General features: G+C 48.4%; 1 protein-coding gene across 1 annotated transcript; it reads left to right on the top strand.

The window, feature by feature from the left end:
- The first annotated feature begins 229 nt into the window (after positions 1 to 229).
- On the top strand, positions 230 to 10398 carry OAS1 (2'-5'-oligoadenylate synthetase 1). Its single transcript, XM_080821127.1, has 6 exons — positions 230 to 472; positions 2932 to 3220; positions 5317 to 5501; positions 8092 to 8324; positions 8678 to 8831; positions 9886 to 10398. Exons 1-6 carry the CDS (start codon positions 293 to 295, stop codon positions 10045 to 10047), a joined length of 1203 nt encoding a protein of 400 aa, XP_080677253.1. The 5' UTR covers positions 230 to 292; the 3' UTR covers positions 10048 to 10398.
- Positions 10399 to 14238: the final 3840 nt, after the last annotated feature.

Genomic DNA, 14238 nt, shown 5'->3' with positions numbered 1-14238 from the left:
GTCCACTGCCCCTCCCCCCAGCTCCTGCTCGCTCCCGCTCTCTCTGTCTCTCTCAAATAAATAAATAAAATCTTAAAAAAAAAAAAAGCGCAACCATTTCAGAGTTCAGCCTGATATTCTAGACTGCTGCATAAAGGATAAGGGAGCTGGCAGGGGAGAAGCCGTTCAGGGTCCGCCCCAGTGTTTGCCAAGCTAAGCTCCTCCCTTCCAAGGAAATGAAACTGACTCAGGCAGCGGATCCGGGGAGGCTTCAGTTGTGGCCACAGGTACTCCCGTCCCCAGTCTGGGAATCATGGGGGAGCTGGAAGAGACCCCCGCTAGGTATCTGGACAAGTTCATTGAAAACCGTCTCCTGCCAGACACGAATTTCCGCAGGCAGATCAAGGAAGCCGTCCACATCATCTCCACCTTCCTGAAGGAGAAGTGTTTCCAAGAAGCCCCCCACCCTGTGCGGGTGACCAAAGTCATCAAGGTGAGCCCAAACCTCCCTCCCTGGGGAAGGGATGGCTGGATGGGCAATAGGTCCCAGACAGACAGAAACAGGGCAGGTCTTTGGGGCTGGTGGTTTCTGACATATCCAAAAAAAAAAAAAAAAAAAAAAAAAATCTAACCATAACTTGTTAGAATAGATATTTTGGGGTGAGGACCTACATCTGGAACTTTTATTTTTTATTTTTTTTAAGATTTTATTTATTTATTTGACAGACAGAGATCACAAGTAGGCAGAGAGGCAGGCAGAGAGAGGAAGGGAAGCAGGCTCCCTGCTGAGCAGAGAGCCTGATGCGGGGCTCCATCCCAGGACCCTGAGATCATGACCTGAGCCGAAGCCAGAGGCTTTAACCCACTGAGCCACCCAGGTGCCCCCATCTGGAACTTTTTTTTTTTTTTTTTTAGATTTTATTTCTTTATTTGACAGAGGGAGAGATCACAAGTAGGCAGAGAGGCAGGCAGAGAGAGAGGGGGAAGCAGGCTCCCTCTTGAGCAGAGAGCCCGATGCGTGACTCGATCCCAGGACTCTGGGATCATAACCTGAGCTGAAGGCAGAGGCTTTAACCCCCTGAGCCACCCAGGTGCCCCTGGAACTTTTAAATAAATACCCTGGCTGAAGTTTATGAACTGCCATCCTCAGTCACGCCCATTTCAGAGACAGGAGAACTGAGACCCAGCTCTAGGAAATAATTTGTTAATGAACGGCCAGGCTGGGCACTCAATTTCTGCAGAATCATGAGCTGTTTAAGACTATACGTCCGGGGGGCTTCAGCCAACAACAACTGTTATTCTGATGATTTTGTGTGGCTACAAAAGTTTAAAGTGTTGCCTCCTGTAAAGTATTTATTCCACAAAGAGAGCTGGGGATTGCTGAAAGGGGGTCCCGCACCAGCTCGGCTTTTCAACTTCCCTGATGACCCAGAGTTCTCTTTTCTTACTGAAGTGTAATTAACATACCATGTGATACTAGTTTCAGATACACAATGTATCGATTCGAGCATTCTGTATGTTACTCAGTGCTCTTCAGGATAGAGGTAGTCACCACCTGTCGCCACACAGTGTTATTACAGTGTCACTGACTGTATTCCCTGTGCTGTACTTTTCATGTCTGGGACTTACCGCATAACCGGAAGTTTGAACTTCTTAATCCCTTTTATTTATGTCACTCATTCTCTGCCCACCCACCCACCTCCCCTCTGGCAACCACCTGTTTGTTCCCTGTATATGAGTCTCTTGTTTTGTTTGTTTAATTTTTTTAGATTCCACATATGACTGAAATCATATGGCATTTGTCTGGCTTATTTCACTTAGCATGATACCTTCTAGATCCATCCACATTGTGGCAAATGGCAAGATGTCACTCTTTTTGTGGCTGAAGAATATTCCTCTGTGTGTGTGTGTGTGTGTGTGTGTGTGTGTGTGTACTTGCCACATCTTTATCCATTCACTATGGATGGACACTTGGGCTGTTTCCATATCTTGGCTATTATAAATAGTCTTACAATAAACATTTTTGCATGTATCTTCTCAAATTAGTGTTTTCATTTTCTTTGGGTAAATGCCCAGTAGTGGGATTACTAGATCATAAGGGAGCTCTATTTTTAATTTTTTGAGGAACCTCCATACTGTCTTCCACAGTGACTGCCCCAATCTCCATTCCCACCCACAGTGTATGTGGGGTCCCCTTTCCCCCCCATCCGCAGTAGGGACCCACCCTTTCTGTGGTATCATGGTCTGGTTAAGAGTATAAATTTTGAGGGGTTCCTGGGTGGCTCAGTGGATTAAGCCTCTGCCTTCAGCTCAGGTCATGATCTCAGAGTCCTGGGATCGAGCCCCATTTTGGGCTCCTTGCTCAGTGGGGAGCCTGCTTCCTCCCACCTCTGCCTGCCTCTCTGCCTACTTGTGATCTCTGTCTAATAAATAAATAAAAACTTTTTTTTAAAAGTATAAATTTTAAAAGCAGATAGCACCTGCTGGCTGTGAGACTTTGAGCAAGTCATTTCACCTCTCTGTGCTTCACCTTCCTCCCCCATAACTCCCAGTGCCTGGTAGGACTGTACAGGTTCTACGATGTATGTAAACCACCCAGCACGGGCCAGTCTACACTATAGAATCCTATACACGATAGTAAAGGTTAGGGACTAAAGAACACCGATGATAGAACGAGACAGCCAGGGTTTGAATTGCACCTCTGCCCCCTCTTACCAGGAGGCTGGGCTGCTGTACCCCCTCTCTGAGCACTTTGTTGCCCCACCTGTAAAGTGGGGTCTGATAACAAGAGTACGGGAGTCGCAGAGTCCTGTGGGCATTATGGGAGCTGAGACTGCTGATGCCCTCAGCGCAGAGGCTAAGGCTCAAGAATGTTAGTGATTGTCCTCATCATTTTATATAGGGAGGCTCTCCTCAATGACGGTTGGTTCTCATTCTCCTCATCTCTTTTAGGGTGGCTCTTCAGGCAAAGGCACGTCCCTCAGAGACCGATCAGATGCTGACCTTGTGGTTTTTCTTAGCAACCTCGGGAGTTTTCAGGAGCAGCTTGACAAAAGAGCAGAGTTCATCTGGGAAATTAAGAGGCAGCTGGAAGCCTGTCAAAGAAAAGAAATCTTTGAAGTGCGTTTTGAGGTTGGGAGTCTGCAGTGGGAGAAGCCCCGAGCCCTCAGCTTCTGGCTCAAGCACCCCTATCTCCCCAAAGAGGTGGAGTTTGATGTGCTGCCTGCCTTTGACGTCCTGGGTAAGCGCGCACGTACACACACACACACACACACACGGCTTTCTGCCCTTGGCCTGCGTCAAGGGTTCTTTCTCTTTTCATATTTCTGAGCAGAAACCTCCCACAGTTGTGGATTCTGACCCTGTCGGGACATCCCTCAAAGTGGGGAGAAGATCTTAGAATGAATGAGGTCATAACCGGCCACAGGGGGTGACAGGAAACAGCAAACTGGCACAATTTGGGGGCAAGACATTTCTCAGGGAATTCTCGTCTGGCTGGCTGCTTCTACTTGGGACTTCTCTGGCTGAAAATGAGGCAGCGTAGACCCGGCCTAGAGTCAACACGTGAACTGCCTCTTTTACCCCAAACACGAGGAGACCTCGCTAAACTTAGCTGAGGGTTGGAATCTCTAGATAATCTGCAGAAACATTTGGACGGGAAGCATCACCTCTCGGAGGTTCGATTCCCCCAGTACAAAACTGGTTAAACCAGGCCAGCTAGGTCATGCACTTGCTTTCAGCATTAATGATCATCTGCCTTAAGCTCTTACACAGGGTCTGACCCATGGGAGGTGTTCAAAATGTAAGTTCCCCAACTGTGTCCCGAGGCACCCTTGGGGACCACAGTGAAGTAACTCATAGGGGTGGATGGAATAATTTAGATTTGAAATTTTGGAAGGAAACACCATGACAGCTGTCGGATGCTGCAGAAACGACAACTGGTCCCTCGTACTCAACTACATACATGGAACTGGGGTGGGTTTTATTGTTGTTTGGGGTTTTTTTGTGGTTGTTGGTTGGTTGTTTTTTGGGGTTTTTTTTTTGCTTTTGTTTTTGTTTTTGTTTTTGTTTTGTTTTGTTTGGCATAGGGGACCTGTGAGAATAATACCAAAACTCTAGAAGCACCTGGAAATGCGAACGTTTGGGAAATCTTTCCTTGGTGCCACATCTGGTGTTGGGAGCTGGCATTCCATTGGCTACTAAAAACATAAGAGGGGGAGAGGGAACGGGGGCGGGGAGGACATGCCAGGCGGAGGGAAAAGCACAAGCAAAGGCCCAGAGAAGAGAGGTCAGGTTGGTTGGGAGATCTGAAGGATGGTTGGGGGATCTGAAGGATGCTGAGGATGAACAGAGGGTAGAGGGCAAGGGGGAGCGGGGGAGGCGAGGAGGGAGGGAGCTGATCCTGCAGAAGCCTGGACCCTTGGCCGTGGATTTCTCCTGAACACGTTGGGTAGCTGTGGAAGGGTTTCAAGCAGGGTCAGATTTCTCTTTTAGAACGACGGCCCAGCTGTAGTGTGGAAACAGGTGGGAAGAGGGGTAAGACCAGAGGACAGAGACAGCCGATCAACAGTGATAAGCACAGACTATCCACTGGCACCTGTTGTGGACCAGGCATTGTTCTCTGGCCATGCGTGAACCCAACAGGGAGCATAAGTACGGAAATAAATGGAATGATACCTGCTGTGACAAAAAACGTAAGAGGATTGACACAATGGAGAGCAACGGAGGGTGGAGGGTTTTTTCCAGACAGAGTGATGACGGAGGGTCCCCTGAGGAGGTGACATCTGAGCTGAGGCCCAAGGGATGGGTAGGAACCCACCTGGGGAAGATCTGGGGGTTCCAGCAAGTGCAAAGGCCCTGAGACAGCAATGAGCTTGGTGCATTTGAAGATGAGATGGAAGGCCACGTGGTGTCCATGGCAAGGGAGCGATGTAGGAGGCGAGATGGGAGCGGTGGCAGGAGACAGATCCCATCTAGTTTCATAGGCCATTGCAGGGATGCGGGACGTTATTCCAAATGTTGTAGGGAGCAAGAAGCCACGTGCCCAGGTTTTGAAAGGCCTTGCTGGGAGCTGGGTCGAGAATGGGCTGTGGGGGAACCAGTGAGGAGGCTGCAGCCGGAAGTCCCGGTGGGAGAGGGGGGTGATGGCCGCCTGGACGGGGTGACAGCAGGAGATCTGGGAGAAGGGAAGGCTGGGGACAGACTCCAGACCCCCGGGCTCTGGGCCTGCTGCCCCTCCTGCCGTGCCCCACTGCCAGCAAGCTTGTTGCCCCAGAACAACTGAAAGGACCCTAGAGAAGCGCTGACATCTTCAGGTTATGGATTTGTCCCTAACAGGTCAGTGGACCAATAACGGCCAACCCAACCCGGAAGTCTACATCACGCTCATCCAAGAGTGCCAGGCGCTGGGGAGAGGGGGCGAGTTCTCCACCTGCTTCACCGAGCTGCAGCGAGACTTCCTGAGGCAGCGCCCAACCAAGGTGAAGAGCCTCATCCGCTTGGTCAAGCACTGGTTCCAGAAGGTATGTTCCTCCCGCCTGGGGAGCAGAGGAGGAGGAGGAGGGAGCGAAGGAATGGGGGGAGGACTATAGAATGGAGGGAGGGAAATAGAGGAGAGAGGTGTGGAAAGGGGAGAAGGAGGGGGAGGAGGAGAGGGAGGAATCAAGAAGGATGAGACGGCAGGAAGGGGAGAGGAAAGGGAGGTGGGGAGGGGATGTGTGGGGAAGGAGGGGCTCCCTGCTCAGCGGGGAGTCTGCTTCTCTCCCTCTCCCTCTGCCTCTCTCCCCAGCTCCTGCTCCCTCTCTCGTGCACACATCTCTCTCCTTCTCTCTCCAATAAATAAATAAATAGAATCTTAAAAAAATTAATTAAGGCAAAGCAAGACAATCCTTTATTTGCCAGACATCCTAGTTTGCTGTTCAAGGAAATGGGATCACGGAGGCTGAGCATCTTAGAACTTACAAAAGTGGTTCTTGACAAGTGTAACAACTGCCCCCAAGGAGATTGAAAATTCATGAGGACGTTTTTGGTAACCATGGCGATAGGGGGGCAAGGAGGCTACTGACAATTAGTGGAAAGAAGCCAGGAATATTAGTTGTTTGACCATGAGCAAGACAGTCCCACACGATGAGGAACTGTCTCTCTCCCTCCATCCCTCGGCTCCCTCCCTGCCCTTCCTCCCCTCCCCTCTCCCTCATTCTTCTTTCCATAAAACAACATAGGAATCCCACCCTACTCTAACTCCACTCACCACCTCCATCACCACCTGCAACTTACATGCCACGTTGTTGTGTGTTTCAAGTCTCTATATCTTCAAGTACTGCAAAGCGTTCCTATCATTTTCCATACCTAAAGCTCATTTCAACTATGTGTGTATTTATCACATTTTTCACCATCAGCTCTTTCTTATATCTCTCTCCTTCCTCCCAGGAACATGTTCCTTCTTCCTGAAGTGTGTCCTGGAAGACTGATTGATTGATTGATTGATTGATTTTGCTGATGGTCTTCTGATAATGAGCTCTTAGTTTTTGTTTACCTGAAAATGTCTTGATCTTAACCTTCATCGTTGATGGGTACTTTTGCTGGATTGGCAGCCATTTCAGTACGAGGAAATATATTACTCCGTCTTCCAGGGTCACTAGTGAGAAGTCAGTTGTCAGTCTAACCGTAGATCCTTCGTAGGTAATCTGTCTTATTCCTCTGGCTGCATTTATATTTTTCTCTTTGTCTTTGATTTTGTTTCATTTCAATGTGAGGTGTCTTTTTTTTTTTTAAGATTTTATTTATTTATTTGACAGAGAGATAGAGAGAGCCAGAGAGCACAAGCAGAGGGTAGTGATGGCAGAGGGAGAAGAAGAGGCAGGTTCCCATATGAGCAGGGAGCCTGATGCAGGGGTTGATCCCAGGACGTGGGGATCACAACCTGAGTTGAAGGCAGATGCTCAACCAACTGAGCAAGCCAGGTGCCCATGTCTGAGGTGTCTTAATGATGATTCCTTTTTTACTTTTTGCCTGAAGTTCACTGGGTCCTTCACTGGGATTCCTGAATCTGTGAATGGATATCTTTCATCAGTTTTGGAAACTCTCAGCCATTCTCCTAAAACATTGTCTTTCTCTCTCTTCCTCGCCTCCTGGAACTCCAATTAAATGTATGTTAGACTTCACTCTATCTTCCATTATCTTTATACCCTCTCCCACATTTTCCATCTTCCTGCCTCTCCATGCTTTATTCGGAACAGTTTATTCTAACATACTCTCTAATTCATTAATTTCCCCCTTAAGTGTATCTAATTTGCAGCTGAATTATTAATTACAGTTTTTGTAAAGTTTTGTTCAACGATTTCAATTTTATTCTCTTTCCAATATGCTAAGTTACTTCTCATGGCTTCTAATTTCCTGTAGTTCAAGCTCTTCTTATATTTCTGTAAACAGAATATTTCTACTTGTTTTAAAGTCTCTATCTGATTCTTCAGTATTTAAAGTTTTGTGGACTTATTACTATTTTCACTTTTTTTTTTTTGATGGTTATTACTCTTGGTGTCTTATTTCCTTGTGTGCCTGGTTATTTCTGTGCCAGTCCTGGTACTTGAAAATTACTTCTGAAATCATTTGGGGCTTTGGGTTTCCTATCTTACTCCAAAGGGAATTTTGTTTGGCTCTTAGGAATTCTACAAGTTCTTCCTCTCAGTTAATTTTCACAGTATCCTTCTGGGCTTGGTGCTATGACGACCCTTCACCTGGCGGGTTTGAAAAACGAGGCTCCACGAGTCTGAGTTGTCTTCCTGGAATTGGACACCAATGGAGCCAAGACTCAAACCCACATCACTCAGAATCCAGAGCCCAAGCTCTTAGCCCAGGAGCGAGTAAACATTTTTCCATAATGCCCTAGGTAGTAAATATTTTAGACCTCGTGGGCCACAGGGTCTCTGCCACAACTACTTAAGTCTGTATTGTGGAAGCACCCTAGACTCCATGGGAACGAATGGCCGTGGCTTTGCTCCGCGGAAATGTTATTTACAAAAGCAGATGGCAGGCTGGATTTGGCCTTTGGGAAATGTGCTTTCTGCCCCAGCTGGACAAGTGCATGTTTCTGATTCCTTTTCCTCCTCTCAGTGTAAGAAGAAGCTTGGGAAGCCACTGCCGCAGCAATACGCCTTGGAGCTCCTGACGATCTATGCCTGGGAGAAGGGCAGCAACAGAACAGAGTTCAACATGGCTCAGGGATTCCAGACCGTCTTGAAATTAGTCCTGAACTACCACCAGCTCTGCATCTGCTGGACAAAATATTACAACTTTGAAAACCCGATTATTGAACAATACCTGGAGGGGCAGCTTGCAGAGCCCAGGTACCCTATCTCCACATGGGTCAGCTCTCCCATGTAAATGAGTCCCTGGGTGCGGGCGTGGCACCTTGGCAATGAGGGCTCCTTGTTTGCTGGTCCTTTGCCGTGGCCAGCCATTGTGCTGAGCTTTTTCCTGCTGCCATCTGATTTAAAAAACAGCCTCCAACAGCGACGATCCTAATTGCTCCCGGGGATGAAGGGCTTGATGTAAGACTAACGCCCCACGAAACAGCCCCCCGCTCCTGTCCTGAGTCCCAGCCTGTGTCAGGCTGGTGTTTTGCCCTGCTGGGAGCTTCTGAATCCCCCAGACACGGCCCTGGTTTGTGACCCATCCCTCTCTCACTGTTTCTCTCCAGGCCTGTGATTCTGGACCCGGCTGACCCGACAGGAAATGTGGCGGGTGGAGACTCATACCCCTGGCGGCGGCTGGCAGACGAGGCCAGGGCCTGGCTGAGCTACCCGTGCTTTAAGAAAGGAGATGGGTCTCCAGTGGGCTCCTGGGACGTGCCTGTGAGACCTTCTGCTTCCTCCCTGTCATCCCCCCCCCGCCCCCTCTACACAGCATGGGCCATGTGAGACTGATGCATTCTAACGTACTTATAAGCGACTATGGTCATTATCTGGCGTGTACTGACCTCTCATTACGTTCTAAGTCCTGTGCGGAGCATTTCGCATGTTTTGTCCCATCTCTAACCTCCCATCGTGTCCCTTGAGATAGGCGTGTCCTACTCTCCCCATGTCCCAGGTGACGAAGCAGGCTTAGAGCAGTCAAGTGACCTTCATTCTCTCCAGAGAAAGTGTTCTTTGCTCCAACTCATATCCATAGGGTCTCAGGCTGTGCTCCATAGTTTCCGTCATCTTGGCCCCATTCATCGGCTTCCTGGGATGTGCATATCCCTTGTCCAGACTTCACTCTTCAGTTAACATGACCCTGGCCAGAGGCAACTCTGTCGGCAGCCCCAGCGGGCTCATTCCTCTATGAATAAGAATAAATCATAACAACCACCGCTTGCTGAATATTTGCTTTGGGCTCAGGTTCTGTCCTAAATGCTCCCTTATTTCATTAAATCATCACAACACCCTTTGAGGTGTGTATGTGCTACTCCCAATCTCACATATGAGAAAAGGAGGCTCGGAGACATGAAGTCACCTGCTCCAGGACATTTATCTAGGGAGCGGTAGAGCTGGGATCTGAAGTGAGTGGACTCCAACGCCAGAGCTCAGCGCCCCCGTGCTCAGCTCTCCCTGTGCCCACACAGGGGGTAGCCTTCAGAGTTGCCCGGCTCTGGTCTGGGGGTGGTCAGATCTGTCCCTGCATGTGGGCAAGTCAGGAAGGGGCATAGCCTTCAACGTGGGGCTCTCTGTAGTCGAGGCAAGCCTCCAGGGGCTGACTGCTGGCATCTGTCTGCTGACCCCCGCCCCAGCAGCTGAGACTTCTTTGTCCTTCCTCAAGAGGGATCCGGGGGGCCCTGTCTCACAGTATGTACCCTAACTGCTCACGGAGACCCAGCGCCGAGGTGGAAGGATCGGTTCTCCCAGGTGATCGTGTGCTTTACGCTTTCAGCTTGCGGAAGACATCGAGGACCGCTGGGCAACTTGTGAGCACAGGATGTATTCTCCCGAGGCTTATGGATGGCACCCTGTAGCTGCTGGGAGGAGCCTCAGCGCAGGCATGATGCAGTCCACTGCCCCAAAGGAAGATGACTGGGCGTGTGCCATCCTCTGAGCACCAGTGAGCCTTACGGGGAAGGGTTCCAGAATCATCTAGGCCTGCCCCCTCATCGCAGGGGTCGGGGGAGGTCCCTTGATCCAGAGGGCAGAAGACGACGCGGATCCCAACAGTGAGTTGGTGTCAGACCTGAGACGGGGATGCAGGCTTCCTGACCCCCACCCTTCCCCTGTTCTGTGCTCCTCCTCCTCTCAGCAGTGATTTCCCTGCAGCCCCACCTGCCCCAGCCTGGTCTCTGACCATCATCTCTGGGAGACAACCAGAGAGCCTTAACTTTCTTCTGTGTTCCTGGTGCGGGGCCTGCTGTCCAATTTACCATCAGTAACAATAAAAAGATCAGCAAATACCATGTGTTGGGTGTTTATTAACTGCAAGTCCCATGGCCAAGATCTATATATCTGCATATTATAGGTGTGCATATATAAACCGATTCAACTTGAAATATGTATTGAGCACCTACTGTGTTCTGGGCTCTGGGATCCCTGCCTCCTGGTCTGATGTTTGCATGCACTGACTTTTAATAGTGGATCATTTTGGATCCTTCTAACTTTCAGAAGGATCTAAGACTGGCCTCTTTGATTCATTCATCCCCTGTCTACATTTCTGATTATTTATGGGGGAGAAGTTTCAGAACTGCCCTGTCTGATGCAGTAGCCTTGAGTCCCACGTGGCTCCCTGGGCACTGGAAATGCAGCTGGTCCAATTCCAGATGTGCTGGGGGAGTTTGTTAAACACATGCCTGGTTTCAGAGACTTAGCACGCACACACCAAAGAGAAGAATGTCGCATTCTTTTTTTTTTTTTAAGACTATTTATTTATTTGAGAGAAAGAGAGAGAGCATGAGTGGGGGGGGGGGTCAGAAGGAGGGGGAGAAACAGGCTCCCTGCCGAGCAGAGAGCCCGATGCGGGGCTCGATCCCAGGACCCCGGGATGGCGACCTGAGTCAAAAGCAGACCCTGAACCCACTGAGCCACCCAGGCACCCCAAGAATGTCACATTCTTGACAACTGATCATGTTTTATACTGATTGCATGTTGAAATGACAAAACTTTTTGAGATATTGAGTTAAATCAAAGCAGATTCTGTTTCTTTTTGCTTTTTACCGCGGCTCCTAAAAATGTTAAAATTATACCCTGCGGCACACCTTTGATTTCTATATATTCCACAGCTCTGTCCCAGAAGGTGACTCGCTGGATTCAAGAGTACCCTAGGCCATCAGACATTGTCACACTGTCTCATCCTTGGTACCAAAACCAGCATTTCATTTACAAGTCTCGAAATATTTAAAAAAAAAAAAAACAACCCAGGACCAAGCATGCTCTTATCACCTGGGTCACCGGTCACCTTGAGTGGCTGACCAAGTCTTGGGCTTGTCCATCTTCCTACTCCTGCTTTTAAGTCTCCAGCATCCCTGTGAGTTGCGTTTTATTCTTGTTGCCATAATAACACACTGAGGTCAGGACAATTGCTTGGGGTCACCTGGCAAGAGAGACAGAGCCTGAACTTGAACCCTAGTCCTTGCTCGGGATCTCATCAGGCCCTTGATCACTGCTGCATGGTCTTAATGCATCTTCGTTCCCCACTCTGGCGACCCCGAGAACACACCTAGCCCAGGAGCTCCCAGGAGAGGGAGTCCCAGCTGCTGCCCTTCCAAATCCATCCACACGCTGACAGCCAAGTCACCCCGCACATGAGCTGCTCAGTGAGGCAGGGGCACTAAGGCAGCCCTGTTCCTGGGAGACATGGGGCTCCTCTGACAAGTCACAGGGCTAAAGGACTCCCCACTGGTCTTGCAGACCTTCTCTAGACTGCAAAGTCAGCTTTTCTAACTTCTTGCCTTTGTTCAGAGTCAGACTCAGACTCAACCAATCAAGGCCTACCCTTGATTGAAAGGCCTACTTTCCCGGAGGCTCCCATCTTCCTCCTCAATTTCTCTTGCACATTTGATCCTACATCTGCTTCATGGAGTTACCAAGACCACCAGGTTTATACCCAAAGAATACAAAAACACTGATTTGAAAAGATACATGCATCCCTATGTGTATTACAGCCTTATCTACAACAGGCAAATTATGGAAGCAGCTCAAGTGCCCATTGATTGAAGAACGGACAAAGAAGGTGCGGTGTATATATGCAATGGAATATTACTCAGCCACAAACAAGAATGAAATCTTGCCATTCGCCACAACACGGATGGATCTCGAGAGTATAACGCTAAGTGAAATAAGCCGGTCAGAGAAAGACTAATACCATATGATTTCATTACTATGTGGAGTTTAAGAAACAAAACAAACGAACAAAGGAAAAAAGAGACAAACCAAAACAGACTTGTAACTATAGACCAAACAGGCGGTTGCCAGCGGGGGTTGGGGGGGGGGGCGCGGCGGGGAGGGGTGTCAAACAGATGAAGGAGATCAGGAGCACACTTACCTTGAGTAATGTACAGAATTACCGAATCACTGTCTGGTGCCCCTGAAACTAATATAAGACTGTATGTTAAATACACTGAAATTAAAAATAATAATAGTGATCCAAATTGGAATCAGCTGTTAGAATCTAAACTCAAAATGCTTTTTCCTTTTCCTAGCCAAATACACTTATCTCAATTACTCTGCTTCCAACAGTGAAAGCGATTAATCTTTGTAAATCCACGGGAGAGTCTCCTGGAAATCATGGTTACTATTAAAAAGTAATAATAAATAAATCTTATATTGGAGGGGGGAGCCCTCGCCTCCCGTGGCCCTCTCTATTTCTGTGTTAATTTTCACGCAGTGTATGAAGTTCCACCCAAAATATGGGGAGGCAGTGGATTGGAATCATATAAATAAGTTTAGAAAGAATGACATCGATATTCTAGTGAGACCGCCATCCATGAACTTGGAGTTTCTCTTCACTGATTTTTTTAATGACACTGTAACTATTATAATTTTGCACTGTGTACATACCTCATGTCCTCTGTCATATTAGTCTTACATATTTTTTTCTATGTTACTGTACTCAGTATGCTTTCTTTAATTATATTTTGTAGCATTTGGTTCCTGGAAGACCTAAATGTCTTCTTAAATATTTTTATTTGTTATTTATTTGAGAGAGAGAGAGCAAGAGAGCACAAATGAGGGGAGGGGCAGAGAGAGTGGGAGAAGCAGACTCCCCCCTGAGATCAGGACCTGAGCTGAAGGCAGACACTTAACCAACTGAGCCACCCAGGGGCCCCTGACTTTGTCAGTTTTGTGCAATAAACTTGTATTATTCTATGACCACAATAAAGGAATTTTTCTTGCAAAAATAATAAAGCGTTTTGGATAAGCATTTCTCTCCTGCTAAGCTCTGGTAGCTTATGCAAAGCCAGCCAGCCCAGGGTTATAGAAAGCTCTAGGCACTGGTATGCTGAGCTGCTGGTTCCCGCACACAGTCATGAGGTTTGGAAACAGAGGGGCAAGGTGTGTAAGGAGGAAGGAAGTGATCAGATGAAAATCACAGCACCTGAGTCACACATTTCTACATTCTCAGAGGTCTTGCCCCACTTCCTGGCAAGGAAATGAAACTGAGAAAAGTAACTTTCAGTCCACAGAGATGAGGGCACAACCAGAAGGCTGGCAAAGCGAGGAAACGTGTGGTTAGGAAGCTGGAGGTCCAGGATTGATGCTGAGGTTCCCCCCCCAGCTCAAGAAAAGAGGAATTTTAAAGTAATCTCACCTTTGAAGGCCGGAGTTAGCGCTCCCAGCCACCCACACAAAGCCCTCCCTGCTGACCCCTTTGAGTCCCTCCCTCCCTCCAGCTCCTCAGAGCCCTCCCCAACGTGCAGAAGCACTTTCTCCCTTCTGTGTGTCAGACCTAAGTTCCCCTCCATCCCGTCCCGCCCCTGGGTCAGGGGTCTCACAGCTTCTGCTCACCAGTGGTGCCTCGACTCAGGGTCCAGCAACATGAGTACATTTTTTTTCACGCCTTCCCTGTGATTTCTGGTGTCTAGGGCAGTAGTTGAAGGCTTGTGTATGTGAGCAACCCACCATCTTCATCCAAACTTGACCCTCTGCTTTCTCCTTTCTCAACATCCCTCAAATGTTCTGGTCCCTTGACGGCGATCTTTCTTGATTTCCAATCCATCGAGTGAGCTGCACAATACTTTTAACATACTTTGCTGTCATCATGGTAGAATCTCAGGCGCGTGTACAGGATACCATCCCCCCA

Source organism: Martes martes, assembly GCF_963455335.1.
Source record: "Martes martes genome assembly, chromosome: 13".
Classification (NCBI taxonomy): Eukaryota; Metazoa; Chordata; class Mammalia; order Carnivora; family Mustelidae; genus Martes; species Martes martes.
The sequence above is the reverse complement of the archived record's forward strand: the minus strand, read 5'-3'. Positions and strand labels throughout refer to the sequence as shown.